General features: G+C 37.3%; 1 protein-coding gene across 1 annotated transcript in view; it reads right to left on the bottom strand.

Moving 5' to 3' along the window:
• The window catches only part of LOC150108187 (APOBEC1 complementation factor-like), a 340004-nt gene extending 323331 nt beyond the window's left edge, over positions 1-16673 (bottom strand). Inside the window, exon 1 of the mRNA XM_090390425.1 lies at positions 15955-16673. Within this exon, the coding sequence (XP_090246551.1) occupies positions 15955-16629 (675 nt within the window). The 5' untranslated portion in view covers positions 16630-16673. The remainder of the gene's footprint in view (positions 1-15954) is intronic.
• Between the last annotated feature and the right edge of the window lie 3044 nt (positions 16674-19717).

Genomic DNA, 19717 nt, shown 5'->3' with positions numbered 1-19717 from the left:
TTCCTTATTTGTTTCACGCTATTCGCGGGCACGTGGGCCTTCGTTCATTATCAACAGCTTGTTCACCATCTTAGAGAAGGCGAGCTAAGTGTTTACTACTTCGCTTGAAACTAATATTAACACTTGGTTACCAGATTTTCTCCCCTTAATTCTTGCTCTCAGATCGTTTGATAATTAACTGCATTTCATAACTTGTGATATTCATAAAGTGACTACTACAACTGAACAGCAGGCCATGCATCAACAAAAAATTATAATTAATAATAAATAAATAAAATAAGTAGGATATCAAGAAGATAGACGTGTGAATAGTAGTTTATTTGATGTGATCTGACGTGAAATAGTAGGCAAGGGAACCAAATATGCAGCTGGTTGCTGCTATAGTCCACCCCTTGCCCCAGAAGACATGCATCAGCAAATTAGCACAATGAGTGCAGGTTGAGTAATTATTACGGAGAATTTTAACTACGGTGCTATCGATTAGAAAGAGGAAAGATCACGTGGCAAAAAATAAATGGAATTTATTCATCTTCTAAGAGATAATTACTTGAAAGCATATAACTGATGGGACTCGTTTTGTGAGAGCGTTGGATCTGGTCATAGGTTCAGAAGACCTATGCATAAGTAAGGTGTCCACGTTACCTCCAATTAGAGATTGATCATATTGACTTGGGAGGTTGCAAAATTTGTGGATTTCTCTCTTAAGAAGGGGGGAAATAATAGGGGTAATTATAACAAGCTTTGGAGACGGCTTACATCCATCCCATGGCATAAGAAATTGAAGGGGAAAGATGTTAGCAGTGCATGGGAGATGATGAAGAGGTATCTGAAGGAAGCAATATCGGAATGTATTCCCGTAGTCAGAAAGATAAATAAGGTACGCGTTAGATGTATGAGTAGTAGTATTAGGCGTGATCTGCAAAAAAAAAGGAAATGATATGAATTTACAAGGAGGACGGTGATCAGCACACACACAAGCAGTACAATGCTCAGGATTAATTTTATGCCGTCTTATATATTATAAAAGAAAAAGAAGAAATTATTACCGTTTGCTGAAACATGGAGATTAAACGTTTTTTTTTTTTTTTTAAAGATATGTTCTTTCTTGTGGTTATATCAGTTGCTTTAATATCATTTTTGTTCTAGGTGTTTATGAGAATTTTCCAGATCCCCTTAGTAAGGAATGCTAAATCAGATTGTGAGAAGACCTTAGCCAGGCAGGTCAAAGGAAATTCCAAAGAATTCTTTCGCTACGTGGAAGTAAAAAGAAGAATGACTTTGAAAGGATAACTTTAGTAGACGCTGGTAGTAGGGAGGTGACCGAGTCAGATGTAATAATACAATTATTGAGAGACCGCTTTCAAAAGTATCACCCGCGTGAGGATATATCTGTGTCTTATGTAGCAATAACTGATATGAGAATTGAAGTTAATGAAACAGGAGTACTTAGGATATTGCGGAATTTAAATGCAAAAACTGCTGTAGGTTTGGATTGGATATCAGCTCGGGAATTACGTGAATGTGCAAAGCAATTGTCAATGGCTTTTTAACTTAGGTCTGAGCTGTGATAAGATCCCTAGGGAGTGGAAGGAAAGAAATAGTTCTTTCAAAAAGGAGGCTCTAAGACTGCGGTAGAAAATTACAGACAATTCACACCACTCCCGATAAAAGTATTGAAAAAAGTTGGTTAAAGATAGAATCCAGGAATGGGTAGATAAGAATGTGATACTCTATGGGGGAACAACAAGGTTTTGTTAAAGGTTGGTCTTGCCTTAGTAATTTATTAACTTTTTATAACAGAGTGACAGCTGAGTTGGACATGGGAAATGGTTCTGATATGGATACTGATACGTCTCCAGTGATACTGCTGGATTTTGCTAAGCTTTTGACAGGATATCCCATGGAATACTGTTATGCAAATTAAAACAAATGAAGATCGATATTAAACTGGTGATGTGGATACGAGAATGACTCGTGGACAGATACCAAAAAGTAATGCATGGAGGAGCAGAGTCCAGAATTAAGCAGGCGACTTGTAGTGCGCCGCAAGGCTCTGTGCTTGGATCATTATTGTTTAATTTGTACATAAATTGAAGGGAAATATTTAGTTGTTTGCTGAAGATGAAAAGTTGAGTAACGAAATAAAATCAAGCTGATGTAGAGAGCTTGCAGGATGATTTAAATAAGCTGGTAGCATTGGCAAAAGATAATGGATATCAGTTCAATACAGAAAAGTGCAAAGTTATGCGTTTTGAGTTTAAAAGAACACAAGCTGTGTACCACGGTGATGGAACTGTAGTCCAAGAGATTGATGGGGGTAGAGACTTTGGGGTGTTGGTGGATAGAGTCGAAGTTGAGAGGGTATATTGCTAATGTGTTCAAGATAGCTCATAGGATTACTTAGCTATTGAATAACACACTAACATGCAGAGATAAAGAAGTTACCACTCCTCTTTATAAGGCGTTGATTCGTCCACATCTGGACTGCTATGCTCAAGTCTGGTCACCTGGATTCCTTGGAGGTGAGGAAATGGAAGAAAAGATACAGAGGCGAGTGACCAAGTTGGTGAGTGGTGTACGGGATGCTGCCTACATTGATAGACAGTTTGTGGATTACAGAAGTTGCTTGATAGGCGGAGAAGAGGAGATATGATAGAAACATTTAAGTTACTAAAAAGTTTTTATAAGATTGATGCAGGTGAAATATTTCAACAGTGGGATAGTGATGAAAGAACGAGAGTTATTTTAATAACTAGTGAAATAAAAATGTTGATGAGCCTTTTGATTCTGTGGAAGTCTGTGTAGTGGTAATGATATGATGCCATATAGTTACATTCAATGAAATTCCCTACAGCACCATATTATATCCTAGTCTGTTCACATAAAAATGTATGAAAATCAACGTATACAAGGCTATATGTAATATTTTGTAAATGTATACAAAGCTATATTTTGCGCGCGCGCGCGTGTGTTTTGATATATCCATATTGTGTGTGCGTATGCGCGCGCATGTACACACAATATGGATATATCAATACGCAGACGATACAAAATGAGCAGTTCTTGATTTTTGTCAAGAACTGCTCATTTTCACATATTATACCGCATTAGAAGATGGTTTGGGCTGATTGAAATTACTGTTCGAAGCTGTTTGCTCGTATGTTATGTCTATAAATTTTGTATGTTCTCCAACCATCTGACTGTTTTTGTGATAAGAAAAACCGGAGTTGTCTAAAAAGAAGTCTACCACCTCATTTATATGACCTGCCAACTTACCTTTACATGAAAATCCCTATCAAGGATTCCTTACATCCTAGATGGATTCGAAGCTTTGTTTTTCCAACTGCAGAACAAATGTTACGTCATCCTTGGTAAATAGGCAATGGTATTTAAAAGTACATGTCACTGATAACTGCAATACAAAGCTCCCGAAAATACGACTTGCTTAATGGAATATAAACGTAGCATTAACTCAATCAAAAGAAGCCATATAATAAGTATAATTAAGTTGTATTACGTTAAGATTACTGAGAGGCTTGTGTATACACTAATAATAATAATAATAATAATAATAATAATAATAATAATAATAATAATAATAATAATAATTGTATGATGATACACGGCCGTGAGTCCCCTTTACGGGGAGGTACGACACCATCTCAGTCCCCCCAAATTTTATCCTGGCTCCAGAACCGGCATAGCTGACAAATCAGGCCTATGGCTGGGTTAGTATTCTTGACTGTAATCCGTGTGTGTGTTCACTGGACTTGGACTGGTTTGCCTGCTTGCGGGATGAAAAACCCTAGATAAACTGGTGGAAAAAACTCTGTTGTCCACGCCCAAGACCGGCTAACTTGGCTATGGCTGAGGAAGATCCTTAAGCTCCTCACGTCATCAACGGGAATCGAATCTAGGACACTCCTTCCCCAGGCATATGGTTGCGAAGCGCAAAGCCACTAGGCTAACCGTGCGGACTGTGTATACACTATTCAAACACAATACAATACATCTAGGAGTGATCTGATTAGTGTCGTTGTGATCGGACGTATTCCTTTAGACTCTGCCTAGTTGAATTTTATATAAGGTTTTTCGGGAAGCTCGCATTGCACTGGAACTAACACAGTTCGAGACCTACTATCTCCCCCTCTGTATGAAATATGCAGAGGTCTGATGGCCGGCAGGCCCCACCTGCAATGAGGACCAGTGGTATTTTAGGTAGGTAGATCTCTGCACTGTGTCCAAGTAAGTTCCCGAAACTCCTTTTCTCCTTGTTTAGGATAGTCACCTATAATAAACTAACTTTTTGCTGGTAGACGATTACTCTAAGCTGTCTACGGGATTAGCTAGTTGACTCTCAAAGTCTACAGGATCACTTACAAACTACTCGGGAAACCCGAGCAACCGTTGTTTTCTCTTGGGCCAAATTATGGACTCTCCATATGATGAGCTCGACTTCAAGCAGCTATTAGCAATCTTCGAACATGTAGGAGGCCTGCTGCAAAGTAAATGGCCAGGAAAGGTAGCAATCCACCAAATAGAAGAGGTTGAAACAGAGGACTGTCAATCCCCTGACCCTCTCTCCAGCACTTCTCAAGATAACACCAGAGAGATTATGTCGCCGGTTAACGACCATCCCCTAGTGGACTCAGATAACTCTACAAACTATCAGGTTGTCAGCAGAACGAACCGCAAGAAGGAGTCGCCAGCTGCAGATCCTGAAATAATACCTAAACCCTTGGAAAGAACAACTCCAATGGACTAAACAGCACAACCTGATGAAAGAATAGAGACCGACTCCAGGGCACAACCCAAAGAGAGGATTCCACCCGTAATTTTAAGAACAAAAGAAAAATGGTCTTTCATTACAGAGACGATGAAGAATGCAAACATCAAATTTACATCAGCCAAGAGTACAGAAGATGAAGGAATCCGAATTCAACCAGAAGGAACTTCGGACTACCGCCAACTCACCAGACTTAAGGATGAACTGAAAGTCCCATATCACACGTTTCAGCTTAAAAGTGAAAAAAATCTAAAGGTGGTCATCAGAGGTCTGGCTGAGACCATACCAGCTGAAGAAATAGCTACTGGTCTCAGATCACAAGGCCTGCAGCCGATTAAGATATCGCGCATGTACCGAGCAGACAAGCGCCCCATGCCTCTGGTCTTGGTCAAGATCAGTAAAGACCATAGAGAAATTTACGACCTCAAAATAGTCTGCAGCTTAGTCATCAAGACCGAACCTCACAGAAGAAAGGCTTCAGCTGGTCACTGCCATCGCTGCCAAAAGTATGGGCATGCACAAAAGCTATGTAAAGCGGATTACAAGTGCGTCAAGTGCGGTGACAACCATCCCTCGCACACTTGCGTCAAACCACGAACCACGCCCGCTAAGAGTGCAAACGGTGGCGGCCCACACCCAGCCAACTACAAGGGATGTTCACTCCACCCATCCAACCTGCAGAAGGCTAGAGAGGCACTACCCCTGCCCAATCAGAAGCGATCTACACCAGAAATCAGAACGCGGGCTGTTACTCCCGAGAAATCATATGTATCTGCGGTCTCTACTAGTAACAAACCGGCATCTTGCAACCAAACCTCCGCAGCAATCCTAGCTGCTACTCTAGGAGAGATGTTAACGGCCTTTAGCAAAACAAATCCCGATCAGGCCGACACCAATAAATTCCTCAAAAACACACAAGTCATCTTCTCCATGATTAGTGGATAACACAGTCACCATAGCTAACTCAATGCAGATTGCTTATTGGAATGCTAACGGGCTAAACAACAACCTCCTAGAACTAAAAGAATTTGCTGAAAGATATAAGATAGACATCCTTTTAGTCAATGAGACGCATCTTCGGCCTTGCGACAACCCCAAAATAAGGTATTACACTACTTAGGACAGATAGACTCAATGCCAGAGGGGGCGGAACGGCTATATTTGTTAAAAAGGCATAAGATACAATGAGATCAAGAAAACAACAACTACAAACCTGGAAGAAACTGGAATTGAAATACATACCAACAACACAGGTAGTCTAAAACTATATTCAGTCTACAACCCTCCAGGCAAACTACTCCTAGCCTCAAGACTTCTCCCAGCTCTTTGACACAAACGAAGCAATAATAGTGGCGGGAGACCTAAACGCAAAACATCCTGTGTGGAACAGTAGAAACACCAATAATAATGGAAAGAGCCTACACAAATTCGCTATGACAAGAAACATCACCATAGCAGGTCCTGTTGAACTAACATACTACGGACCATTGGGCAAACCTGACGTGCTGGATATAGCCATTTTCAAGAACACCCCTACACCAATTCCAGTTACAGGTTATTAATGATCTTAGCTCCGACCACAATCCAGTTCTGCTCAGCCTAGGTGGAGAAGCAGAAATCATCTCCGGACAATCCTACACAAATCTCAAGAAGCTCAACGCAACTCTCTTCAACATCAGGCCCTGTAGCAACCATCTCCTCACCCAAAGAAGTAGACACAGCGATCAATAAACTGGAAAGCACAATTCAAACTGCCCTTGCAACAGTCTCCACCGTTACCGCTCCAGCTCAAATTAACCTGCTCCCAGAAGATATTCTAAAGCTTATCCGCAACAAAAACAGGATTAGACGTCGATACAAACAAGAGCTTAACAGGGCAACAAACCTAGTCTGATATGCAATCAAAGACCATACGAATCAACTATGGGAGAGAAAACTAAGCTGCTTAAACATTGTAGATAACTCATTATGGAAAATGACTAAAGCCCTTCGCAGCGATCACCCCAACATACAACCAATCCATGGAGAAAGAGGTATAGTCTACCGAGATGATGAAAAAGCTGAAGCTTTTGCAGACTCCTTGGAGCTGCAATTTCAACCAAACTACACTCATGCAGACTTGCGCTTCATTGAAAAAATCCACAGGCACGTACGCTATGCACTTCATCATACCACCAGCGTGACAACACAAGCTATACCACATCAAATGAAATATACGAAATCATCAAGAACCTCAATAACAGAAAATCACCAGGTCCTGATCAGATTTCAAACAACATTATAAAAGCACTCCCTCAGAAAACAATAATGCATCTAGTGGCTATCATCAATGCGATGCTAAGACTCAACTACTTCCCCACTCGCTGGAAGCAGGCAGATATAATTCTCATCCACAAACCGGGGAAAGCACCTCAGTTCCCCCAGAATTACAGACCTATCAGCCTCTTGTCAGGCCTAGGGAAAATAGCTGAAAAAGGAATACTAAAACGCCTACAAAACGAAACGGACAATCTAGCCCTAATTCCAAAAGAACAATTTGGTTTTCGAATTGGTCACTTCACAACTCAACAAATCCACAGACATAGAATACATAACTATCGGATTTAATTGGAAACAACATACAGGTGCAATCTTCCTGGATGTGGCGAAAGCCTTCGATAAAGTGTGGTACAAAGGCCTCATCCACAAACTAATAACTGCAAAATACTCACTAAACCTCACCCAAATCATAGACTCTAATCTAAAAGACCGAAAATTTCAAGTGAAACTTCGTGGGCTCAGATCCACTACAAGAAGTATCACAGCAGGTATCCCGCAAGGCTCCCTATTATCGCCGCTACTCGTCAACATTTTTATCTCAGACGTCCCAAGCACAGCATCAACCACCATAGCTTTCTATGCAGATGACATGGAGATACTGACCAGATCAATCAGACCATACCTAGCCACACAACGACTACAAAACGCAGCAACAAATCTTGAAAAATGGTTTCGGAAATGGAGTCAATGCAGACAAAAGCACGGCCATACTATTTATAAGGAAGAAAGCAGACCATCATGGAGCAGTCACGATGTTCAATACTGATATCTCATGGCAAAAAGAAGTAAAATACCTGGGAATCAAACTAGATAACCATCTCAGCTCTCTCTCTCTCTCTCTCTCTCTCTCTCTCTCTCTCTCTCTCTCTCTCTCTCTCTCTCTCTCTCTCTCTCTCACATGCCTGCAACAAAGCAAACTCAGCAATAGCCTAGCTCTACCCTCTACTCAACCATAGAAGCAAAGTCAGTCCAGAAAACAAATTAAGAATATACAAAGCAATCATCAGACCCATACTAACTTATGGTTCACCAGCGTGGAGCCACACTTCCCCTAGCAACATCAAAAGATTACAAATAATCCAAACCAAATGCCTCCGAATGATCTTCGATGCCCCGTGGTTTGTAAGGAACACTATCCTCCACCAAGACGGAAACCTGCCAGACATACATACGTTTCTCCTCCAGATAGCATCCAAGTACTCTGCTCAGGCATCACTCCATCCCAATTCGTGATGTCATCAGATTACGATGAAAAAGACAGATGGAAACATAAACGCCCAAAGGCGGCCCTGATCAGCCAAGTGCTCAAAACTTTCTTTCTTTAAACAATTAAAAAAAAATACCGATTACATGATAAAAATCCAAGGGGTTGATGTCCATCCAGCCATAGAAGTTAGAAGTTAGATAATACATCTAAATGTCTTACACAATCGCATGAAAAACACACAACCAACTGCATTGTTCTCTTTCCCTGTCATAATGAGATAGAGAGAGGGAGCGCACAAAGCGAGACATACAAACTCGCTTATTAGAAACCAGAAATGATAGTGTAGGGTTTCTAAATCATGTATTGAAAAAATAAAAAATAATAGTAAAATAAAATAAAAAATTAGCCTAGTAACAGTATTTAATACACTCTAGAATAACAACCTTTCAAGGACGGAAGTCAAAAAAAAAAATCAAGAAAGTTGGATTCCCGTCCCCCTCCCCTTACACGCACACAGCAAATACAAACCATGAATTCTTGATTCGTACTATCATGAATCAATGAAACCACTGCGAAGTTGATAGCATGAATCCAGGCTTTTCATGTAGGTGGTGTAAAAATCATTCCTGCTATGAGTCCTTAGACTCAGTGGAAGTCTCCCATAATAATACCAGAAATAATGCAAAGAAGTAAAAAAAAAAAAAAAAAGCTGCAGTGGTTGCAACACTTAACATGCTTGTGTGTAGTAAACAAATAAGCATTTCTCACGTGTAGGAAATAGTACATAAATATCATACTGAAATGAATGCCCACACAATTATTAAATATTATTAAATACTAAGAACGCTGTTCCTACTCGGTTCGTCTGTCACCACTATTTTAGCAGCAAATTTCATGATGGTGCTATGCAATCTGTACTTCAAACAGGAATGTGGAATATTTCACTCAGACATGGCTTTGAAACATATCAAATATTCGAGTAAAAGTCACAGCAGTACAAACAGCTACAGACTATAATATTTTCAACGCTTTTATTAAAAAAAAAAAAAAAGAATAAATAAAAGAAAAAAAAAGGATTATTTCAACTCGGATTTTTCCGTATTCATATTGTCGTTCTCTACTCCTTTAAACTTCATTATCTTTTCTTCTTAACATTTTGGAAACTGAATACAATTTACACGATTTGACTATATCTGTGTTACATGGCGCTTGAAATTCGCACACTGATAATAATAATTATTGTTATTGCCTGACACCTTCGTGAAATCTCGGGATTCAAGCGGGCAACCACTTTACACCAAACTACACAATCCAGCTCTAAAATATGTTTATATCTGTTGTTGTTCGTTCGTTCGTTCGTTCGTGTGTGTGTGTGTGTGTGTGTGTGTGTGTGTGTGTGTGTGTGTGTGTGTGTGTGTGTGTGTGTGTGTGTGTGTGTGTGTGTGTGTGTGTGTGTGTGTGTGTGTGTGTGTGTGTGTGTGTGTGTGCGTGCGTGCGTGCGCAGTTTTGCAAACAGAGAACGAAAGGGTGATATTTTATGCTGTTGAACGGTACTGACCTGATGGATACAAAAGAGAGAGAGATTTCAACGCATTTTTCACCACATTTTTTTCAAAAATAAATAAATAAATACATTCAGAAATACAATAATTTCTTGAAACTATTTACAAATTGTTTCTTCGGTCAATTTATTTTTGTTATTTGATGAAAATTAGTATTAGTCTGCATTTATCACGACACAGCTAAGCTCTCCACTTTATCACCATCTCCATACCAAAAATAAATAAATAAATAAATAAAAGATACCGCTCTACTGTTATATTCACAGCATCATTAAACAACTTTCCAAAATAATCCCTTTTTTTTTTTTTTCCACAGGACAAGAATCAAAAACACTGAATGAGATGAAATTACGCAAGAAGTGGTGAATAAGAGGGTGAGGGGTATTTTTAATTTCTTTCTTTCTTTTTTTTTTTTTTTTTTTAATATGGATGGTGGCTGGTGAGTTGAATGTGTGGTGTGAATGAGTAAATATAAAGTTCAATACGACAGATATGTTGCAGATAGCGAAGACTTTTCACTGCTGAATACTTTTGTAATATTCGTATAAATTATATATTAACTGTTAATGGTATAAAACTTTCGCTCTCCGTGGATGAGTATGACTCCAGCAAAGTTAATATAATAATAATAATAATAATAATAACAAATAAACTGAAAAAATCTCTCTAGTTCTCTGATATTCATCCACTATAAATAAAATCAATTATAACGAACAACTTCTTTTTTGAGTATATACATTGCAAGTTCATAATAATGAAATTATATCATACTATACAGAATAACGAACTTTTATTATATTCATTCCTTGTAGGGTTTTTTTTTTCAAACATATGTGCATTTTATATTCCAAATATATTGGCTGTTAATAGTCAAATGAATTTTAAGTTATATAATCAATTTTGCATGCGGCTTGAAAACAATATATTTCTGACATTACATGTGAGGTGCAAACTTCATGTCAGAAGTCTATTATTATTATTAAAACCTCCATGGAATCAAAAGACTCATCATGGGAGGCTCCACTGTTACACAAACAATTTATCATACAGCGCTTTAAATATGTTCGCTTTTTCCGAGCTCACTACGCTCTCGGGCAATGCATTCCAATCACTCACCGCTCATTCAAAAAACCTGCTTCTCACTCTCTTGTTCATACTCTCCTTATACAGCGTCCAGGAATGACCTCCTGTTCTCTTCCTATCTTCACCCATTCTATGAAAAACGTAACCCACATTAATCTGGTAATTACCTCTTAACAGCTTATATGTCTCGATCATATATCCTCTCCTCCTATCCATTAATTTCTGCAAATTTCAATCTGTCTTCATACTCAACATTCCAGAGATCAGAAACCACCTTAGTCAATCGTCTCTGGACCTTTTCCAATACATCTTCATTTTTTTGAAAACTAAGTGACCAAATCTGTGCACAGTAATTCATGTGGCCTGATCAAATCCTTATAACAAGGGAACCGCAACATCCTTACTTCTACAAGTCAGTGCCCTCCGCATTATTCCCATTATCCGCTGTGCTGTCCTCACAATTTTAGCAATATGTCCCCAAATTTTAGATCCTTGTCCGCAATCACTCCCAGATCTCTCATCACCTCTACCTCCTCCAAGATATTTCCACCGATTGTGTACTCTACAACCCACCTGTTTCCCAAATTTCAAAACCTTACACTTCGCAACATTGAACTGATAATCCCCACTCATTTACCCATTCAGCCAGTGTATTCAAGTCCTATTGCAAAGTCATAGCATCCTCCACTCTAGTCCTGATAACTCTCCCCAACTTTGTATAATCTGCAAACAACTGCATATCGCCATTCAGGCCTCTTCCAATATCATTTACATACAAATTAAACAGCAATAGACCCAAAACAGACCCTTGGGGCACCCCACTAAAGTAACTTTCTCTTCTGGGATATCGCTCCCCCCCATAGACAACTCGCTGATACCTATCAGACAGCCAATCTCCAATCCAGTGCACTAATCTACTGTTTAGCCACATCCGTTCGAATTTAATTACCAGCTTGTCATATGGCAATTTATCAAATGCCTTTGCAATACTCAATATACCACTGTATATGCATCACCCATATCCAAAGCATTTGTCACTTTATTATAATATAATATATTTATATATTATATTATAAGTTATTATCCTCTCCTTCTCATCCGTCCCTTAGGACAGGTTGAGTTCCCTAATGAGGAATTTACGACGAATTAATGCAGCCGACTCGTCACTCCTCTGCTGTATCCCCTAAGGGCAAGTATTGATAACGTAGATTCGCGCGGCGCGCGCGCGCGCGCGTGTGTGTGTGTGTGTTCGCGGGGCCAGTATGCCTGTTCTGAAAGACGAAAAACACGAGTTTCCGGCTGAAAAAACCCTCTACTGCTCTATGAGACCTGCTAACTCACCTTTCGTCGAAAGAGACCAGAATAAAGGTTCCTCACATCATAGACGGGAATCGAATAATAAGTTATTATTATCCTATCCTATCCTTCTAATCCGTCCCTTAGGAAGGGTTGATCCCCTAATAAGGAGTTTACAACGAATTAATGCAGCCGGCTCGTCACTTTAGATCCGTGTGTGTGTGTGTGTGTGTGTGTGTGTGTGTGTGTGTGTGTGTGTGTGTGTGTGTGTGTGTGTGTGTGTGTGTGTGTGTGTGTGTGTGTGTGTGTGTGTTCACGGAGCCAGTTTGCCTGTTCTGAGGGACGAAAACCCGAGTTTCCGGGTAAAAAAAAAACCTCTACCTTCGTATAAGACCGGCTAACTCACATTTCGTCGAAAGAGACTAGATAAAGTCTCCTCACATCATGGACGGAAATCGAACTTAAGTCTTTCTGACCAAATGGCTTCATCAATATCGACTGAGTTACGGAGGCTCTAAATTAACTTCAACCCTGTCAATCTGAGAAACTAATGCTATGGGCTATGTTTATCGGTGGGGGAGGAGGGGGATGTTTTTTTGTCGCTATCAAGGAAAGATTTTAATTTTCCACCGAAGATGGTATATGGCAGCATTTTGATGCTACAAAGATATTCCCCAGAAGCCGAATGTTTATCAATATTGACAACTGTATTAAAGTTTAGTATTTCTTTCAGAGATATTGAAGGAGAGTAGATAAGGGAGACCGTCTGATGGTGGTCTTATCCAGAATGCTACTTTGAAGTAAAACACCACAGGACAGAATTTATTAAGTTACTAATGTTCTGCTGGATTTCAACCAGCATCTTTAGAGCAAAAGAGAAACACAGCACTCCGTTTTTTTTTTTTTGTTTTTTTTTGAAATGTGATTCCCACTCGCAAAAAACAAAGTCTTTGTAATAGTACCATGGGTGGGTCAAGGATTTTTTTCTATTGATACATTTCTTTTACATAGTAAGAAAACCCAGCTCTAGAGACCAAAGTTATTATTATATACGTTATTATAATAATAACTATTACATTAAAAAAAATTAAACATGCAAAATAGTTTATGCAAGCGTTACTGCTAATTACTACTTATTTCGTTCTAGTGGATGATTTTTTTTTTATTTCATTAATCATTTACTACATTTCGAGAATTTTTGATTGTAAGAAATAACAATTTAAGTATCCATCATAAATACAAGCAGTCAATTCTGAGGAATTTCTTGAATTTGAATCTCTTAATTTAATTTCCTTTCCTCTCGTATTGTTTTTACAAAAAGAAATGCATACATATAAATACAAAGAGTAGATAAAGTTCGCCTTTCAACTTAGTAGTAATAAACAAGAAATCAGAAAACGAATAAACAAATAGGAAGGTCTCGTTAGCATGATTTGAGATAAAGTAAATTTATAGACAACTTAGTGTAATCTTTTTCATAATTTGAAATTTCGTAAGTAAAGAAAGTACTGTATAGAAGGTTTTGTGTATTTTATAGATTAAGCGGTGGAAACTGGGAGCTGAAAGTACCCTCCCTCGATAAGGTCTTTACACGCCTTCGGACGATTACTTAACTGAAGAATTGTCTCATAAATTGAATACACAGTTGTCTTATATCTAGTTAGTATTGTGCAACAGCATATAGTGAAACGAAAATAATGCTTTTTAATAATAGTGAATATCATAACAGCCGATGGTTATAATAGCGGTTCTAAATTAACATGCGGCATCTAAAAGTCCCTAATAAAATGGGAAAAATGTGATATGCATTAATGTGTATCAGAATTGGGCATATTTTCCTGATTGTGGCACGCTCAACTACTCAAATACATGCAAAACATGTTGATATAGCTATTATTATTATTTTATTATTATTATCTAACAATGCGGTATTTAAAAGTTCTTGTAATTAAATGGGATAAATGTGACATACATTAATGTGTATCACCACACGGCGATACACATTAATGAGTAGATTAGATTAAAATTAGTATACGTTGCTATAATTTCTGCAATTGTGCATGAGCAACTACTCAAATGGAGTCGTCTTCGTAGGAGATCTACATTAATCAGTATTCATATAATATTACACCATACCATATCATACATCTTATGTCCATTCGCTGACAGTACACTTATAATCACCCACAGCAACTATTTCCTCACTCATCATCACTCTCCAAGAAAAAAAAACTATAGTTCTCACATCCTTGCTAACCACACTTTTATTGAATGCAAGAGTAACTCCCAGTTCTCTCCTTCCAGTCATATATTTAAATATTTCTTGGGAAATATCTCTGTCACGGCTATTATCATTTTAACTTGGGTTGCCTGGGACTTGAATTTATTTAATTAATTTTTAGTATAAATGTGTAATGGTATAAACTCCCCCCCCCAATCTCCCCCGATGAGCGTTTGATTCCACGGAGTTACTGTATTAATAATAATAATAATAATAATAATAATAATAATAATGTCAAATATTACAAATGATGTATTCACATATCTGGTTAGTATGCATGACAACAGCAGGCAATTCATTTATTGCCACACATGGTATGTGTGGCAACACACACACACACACACACACACACACACATAAAGACACTTCAAAATAATCAGCAACACAATCACAATGAAATACAATACCTTTTAAATGGAGATAAATATTACTGCTTCTGGTAAGCAGATTAGATTAGATTAAAATTATTATATGTAGCTATAATTTCTGTAATGATAAGATATTATAAAAAATCACACTGATTTCAAATGTCATTCATTATTTATACTATTAACTGCTTTTTTAACAAAATAAATTTTTTGGTCGAAATATAAAAATATATTTTTTCGGCCAAAATGGTAGAAGCATGGAGAGGCATTCGTCCAGCAACTGACTGAAGAAAACTGTGATAATGATATGTGTGTGTTTGTGATATATATATGAAATATAAATCGCATATGTAATTATATGAGAGAAAGATAAGATAAAGACGAAATCATATAAGGCAATGATATAAATTTCGCCTCTCATATATAATAATAATAATATGACACCAATCTAAAATGTGTCTATCATTGGGAACAATAGTTAAAAAATTCCACTATTTATCATGAGGATAAATAACTATAAAGGAATGGATATTACATGGCAGAAAACTGCACAATTATTCTTATATTAATTTAATAGATAAAAGATAATCATTATTGATACGTTTCATTTCTTTATATACACGTAATTCAGACTTCGGCAAACTTAGCTGATTTAATTTATTAGTATTTGCTAAAGATATGAAAAATCTGAAATCAAATATCTGTTACTGTTATTTAGCAATATTGCTTTATGTTTACTGATCACTGCACCTACTTAAACGACAGATAATTTTCTCATCACGGCATTTCAGAACTACATCGCAACACCTAAGCCTAAATAAAGGTATGCATCGTTTGCTTTAAAAATGGGCAAGTAAGCATCTTTTTTTGTTAAATATGAATAAGGGCAGTGTCCGACTTTCTCATATTATTTTAGGAAAGAGTGGTAATGTATATTATAAAACTTATCCATTTATATGAATTAACAATCCACAATTAGTCTTTTAGTAGGCCTCATGTAGGCCTGCTTATATAATAACGATATGAAAAATGCAATGCACAGTTATGCATACCTTTGCCATCGTATCCTCATCAACCTCCGGTTCTGGTTCTGCCCAGTCCACGGCGATCTCATGTCCCCAAAGTTGGATTTTTCCGGGAATTAACTTTCTTCTTGCCATCGCAGCGGCTCTATGATTCTCATATTCTACAAATGCAAAACCTCTGTTTTTAGACTTATCAACTACACTGCTATACAGTATCACATCTACAACACCCTCAGTAACTTTTTTCATTTCAGTGAGGATTTCTTCTTTAGTCTTCGATTTAGGTATACCTCCTACAAACAGACGACAGTTATCTACAGATTTGCACACGCCTATGAAACGTCCTTTCCGTATTTCATAATTATCCAGTTCTCTGACAGCCTTTTTTGAATCATTCATATTAGTGTACATTACAAACGCATATCCTCGATTACTACCGCTAAAGTCCATCATGAGCCGTACTTCGTAGATTTTTCCAATTCTTTCAAACACCGGTACTAGTTCATCTTCATACAAATCTCGAGGTATTTTACCTACAAAAACTTCGCTTCCTTTTGGAGGTAGAGAGCTTTTCCAATCAGGCGGCGGACCAAATTTCCGTTGTCCATTCTCTTGAACAATATTATATCCAGTCCTTTCCATCAGGGTCAGTAAAGCTGCGTCCTTTGATTTAGGTGCATTTAAATTATTAACTAATGCCATGACTCTTCAAATAATTCCACCCACCACACTAAAGATATTACGGACTGTGCACTTTCCTAACCTATGTCCTTCAGAAAACAAAGGCGTTCACCATTGGTGCAAACATTGTTCCTTATCAGGATTGGCTATTGTACGGCGCGTATCATGACGTAAACGATAAAATGCAACTTTTATCATTTTGTTATGATAAGAATTAAAGCGATTATTATTCCGAGAAATCAGTCAAATAAACGTGTAACTGCCTTGTTATTAATATATAGCCCGATCTATCTATAATAAATTAATTAAAAATAAGTGATGGTTTATATTAATTTTTATATAATAAGTTTTAATAATGACATACATAGTTGCATATAAATGTAAACAAAATTGTTTGTTACTACTAAACTAATTTCAAGTTCAAAACATCTTCAGGTTTTATAATATATACAACTGAATAATATGACATTAAATGAACATACTTTGAAAGGTTATTTTTTTTATTTAAAAATAAATAAAAAAAGAGCAATTCCAAACAAGTATGTTAGGCGCGTGACATGACATGACATGACACGAGTACTGCAAAATAGGTGAACAACATATTAAAATATTAATTTTGCGATGATAGAAATAATTGGACTAAATGCAAACGTGAGGTTTACTTTACTATTAGTTTACTACTAAACTAATTTCAAGTTCAAAACATCTTCAGGTCTTATAATATATACAACTGAATAATATGACATTAAATGAACATACTTTGAAAGGAAAAATAAATAAAAAAAGAGCAATTCTAAACAAGTATGTTCGACGCGTGACATGACATGACATGACATGAGTACTGCAAAATAGGTGAAAAACATATTAAAATATTAATTTTGCGATGATAGAAATAATTGGACTAAATGCAAACGTGAGGTTCTGTGGTTTAGCAGTTCTGTGGGTAGTTTTTATTATTGAGACCACATTATGATGTAAATAAAAAGTTTAATGAAAATAAGTAATTAAAATCCGACAAGTCGTAAGATTTACGAAACTTGTCGTTTTAATTATTTTTTTTTATTATTAAATTCTTTATTTACATCATAATGTGGCCTCGATACCAAAAATTATCCACATAATCGAACTAAGTTGGAGAAGGATTTTCAGTGATATGACATTTTTAATCTTTTTAGGGGTTCAGAGTTTTAAATTATTTGAAGTCCTTGGGGAAAAGTCTTTTTCTTTTTTTTTCCCCTTTTTTTTTTGCGTTTTCCTCCCAATAGTAACCCTACCAGGAGGTAATTTATTCCTACATGCTCCATTGCATACAATGCTGATATTACATGTAGCTTACAAATACTGATTAACATTTATATTTATATTTTTGTATCAGTATTCATATTTGCATTTGTAATTTTACATCTATATGTACATATAGATGTACATATACTGTATATGTACATATAGAGCACCTTTGTAGCGCAATTGGAAGAACGATGGTACATTGCGTCCTTCGATTGGAATAGGCCTAAGTTCGATTCTCGTCGCGACGGGAAGAATCTTTATCTGGATGATTTCAATCGAAGGTGAGTTAGCCGATCTCATACGGAGGTAGCTGGTTTTTTTCTCCCGGAAACTCGGGGTTTTCATCATGCATACAGACAAATCGGCCCTTCAGAATACACGCAATTTACAGACAAAAAATACTAGTTGTGGTAGAGGTGGGTGGTAGATGGCATTGATGGAGATGAATCGTAGTAGTTGAGACAGTTGTAGGTGTCCTCCCGCGATGAGTCTTCGGACTCCTTGGAGGTATCAGGAATAATAATAATATTGCCGGCCTGGTTAGCCGAATGGTTAGTCTATCTGCTCCCCAGCCAAAAGGCTGCGGGTTCGAATTCCACGATGGGCATGGATGTTTGTGATTGTCTGTGAATATACTAGTGGTGGTGGTGGTGATTGGCGGTATATGGCGTTAGTGTAGATTGAGTGGAGACAGAGCTGTAGAGTAGGAACCCTCCCTCGATAAGTCCTTGGACTCCCTGGAGGTGTCATGTAATAATATTCCAATATTTACATCCATTTTTGTATACAGTCATACCCCGACTTACGCGAATCCGGAGTTACGCGGTTTCTTATATGTACGTATTCCAGTCTCACTTCACACCTCACCACTAGTCGTATCTTTTCGGCGCCGGCCGCATTCGCTAGTGTCGCACATGCTGTGAACAAGCACTGGCGTGTTTCGCGCGGTCTCCATTCATGCACGATTTTTATAGTCTACAAACCTTACGATTGTTTAATGTTATGTTCATGATAAAAATTTTATCACATAAAAAATAATAATGTCGTCCCAAAGAATCAAGTCCGATTCTTCTACAGCTAGCAAGAAAAGAAAAACATTGACTTTGGAAACAAAACTCAACATTATTAAGGATTTTGAAGGCGGAATGAAAATTTGTGAGTAGCAAAGAAGTTCGATCTACAGGAATCCACAGTAACAACAATCATAAAAGAAAGGTTTTGCAGATTTTGAAGGACATAGATTCTAACGAGGAACGAATTGTAGCCACAAGGCAAGGAATAAAAAAATCATTAGCTTGCTATGAAGAAATTTTGCGTGACAAGAAAAACGCATTATGCCGTCAGACGAATCTATTAGATGTTATGAAACCATCGACATCGAAATAACTTTCTTTTTTTTATGTACGAAAAACTACAATTATGATTATATTTCTTAAAAAATATAGCTGTTTTTGTAAACCTTTGGTCCCAATTATATGTTTGTATATATAAATTCGTGCAAAATTATACCCCGAGTTACGCAAATTCAACTTACGCGCTTTTTGTTGGTCCCACCTACCGCGTAACTTCGGGGTATGACTGTATACATATATTTACACTCTATAATTCATACAATATCAGTAATTTATGCTAGATTACAACCACTGGAAGTTGATCTTATTGGCACATTTAATTAATTCTGAGTAATACTTTTCGATAAGTCTCTGTTTCGACACTGGCCACTTGTCTCCGGAAGTGATGACGTGTTGTATTAAGGGCATCCGCATGTTGTCTAATAGCTGACAGTCGTAAAGTATGTGATCAACAGTCTGTTGAAGATGTG

Source organism: Typopeltis vanoorti, chromosome 3, assembly GCF_054136105.1.
Source record: "Typopeltis vanoorti isolate ZY-2024b chromosome 3, IOZ_Tvanoo_1.0, whole genome shotgun sequence".
In the NCBI taxonomy this organism is placed as follows: Eukaryota; Metazoa; Arthropoda; class Arachnida; order Uropygi; family Thelyphonidae; genus Typopeltis; species Typopeltis vanoorti.
The sequence above is the reverse complement of the archived record's forward strand: the minus strand, read 5'-3'. Positions and strand labels throughout refer to the sequence as shown.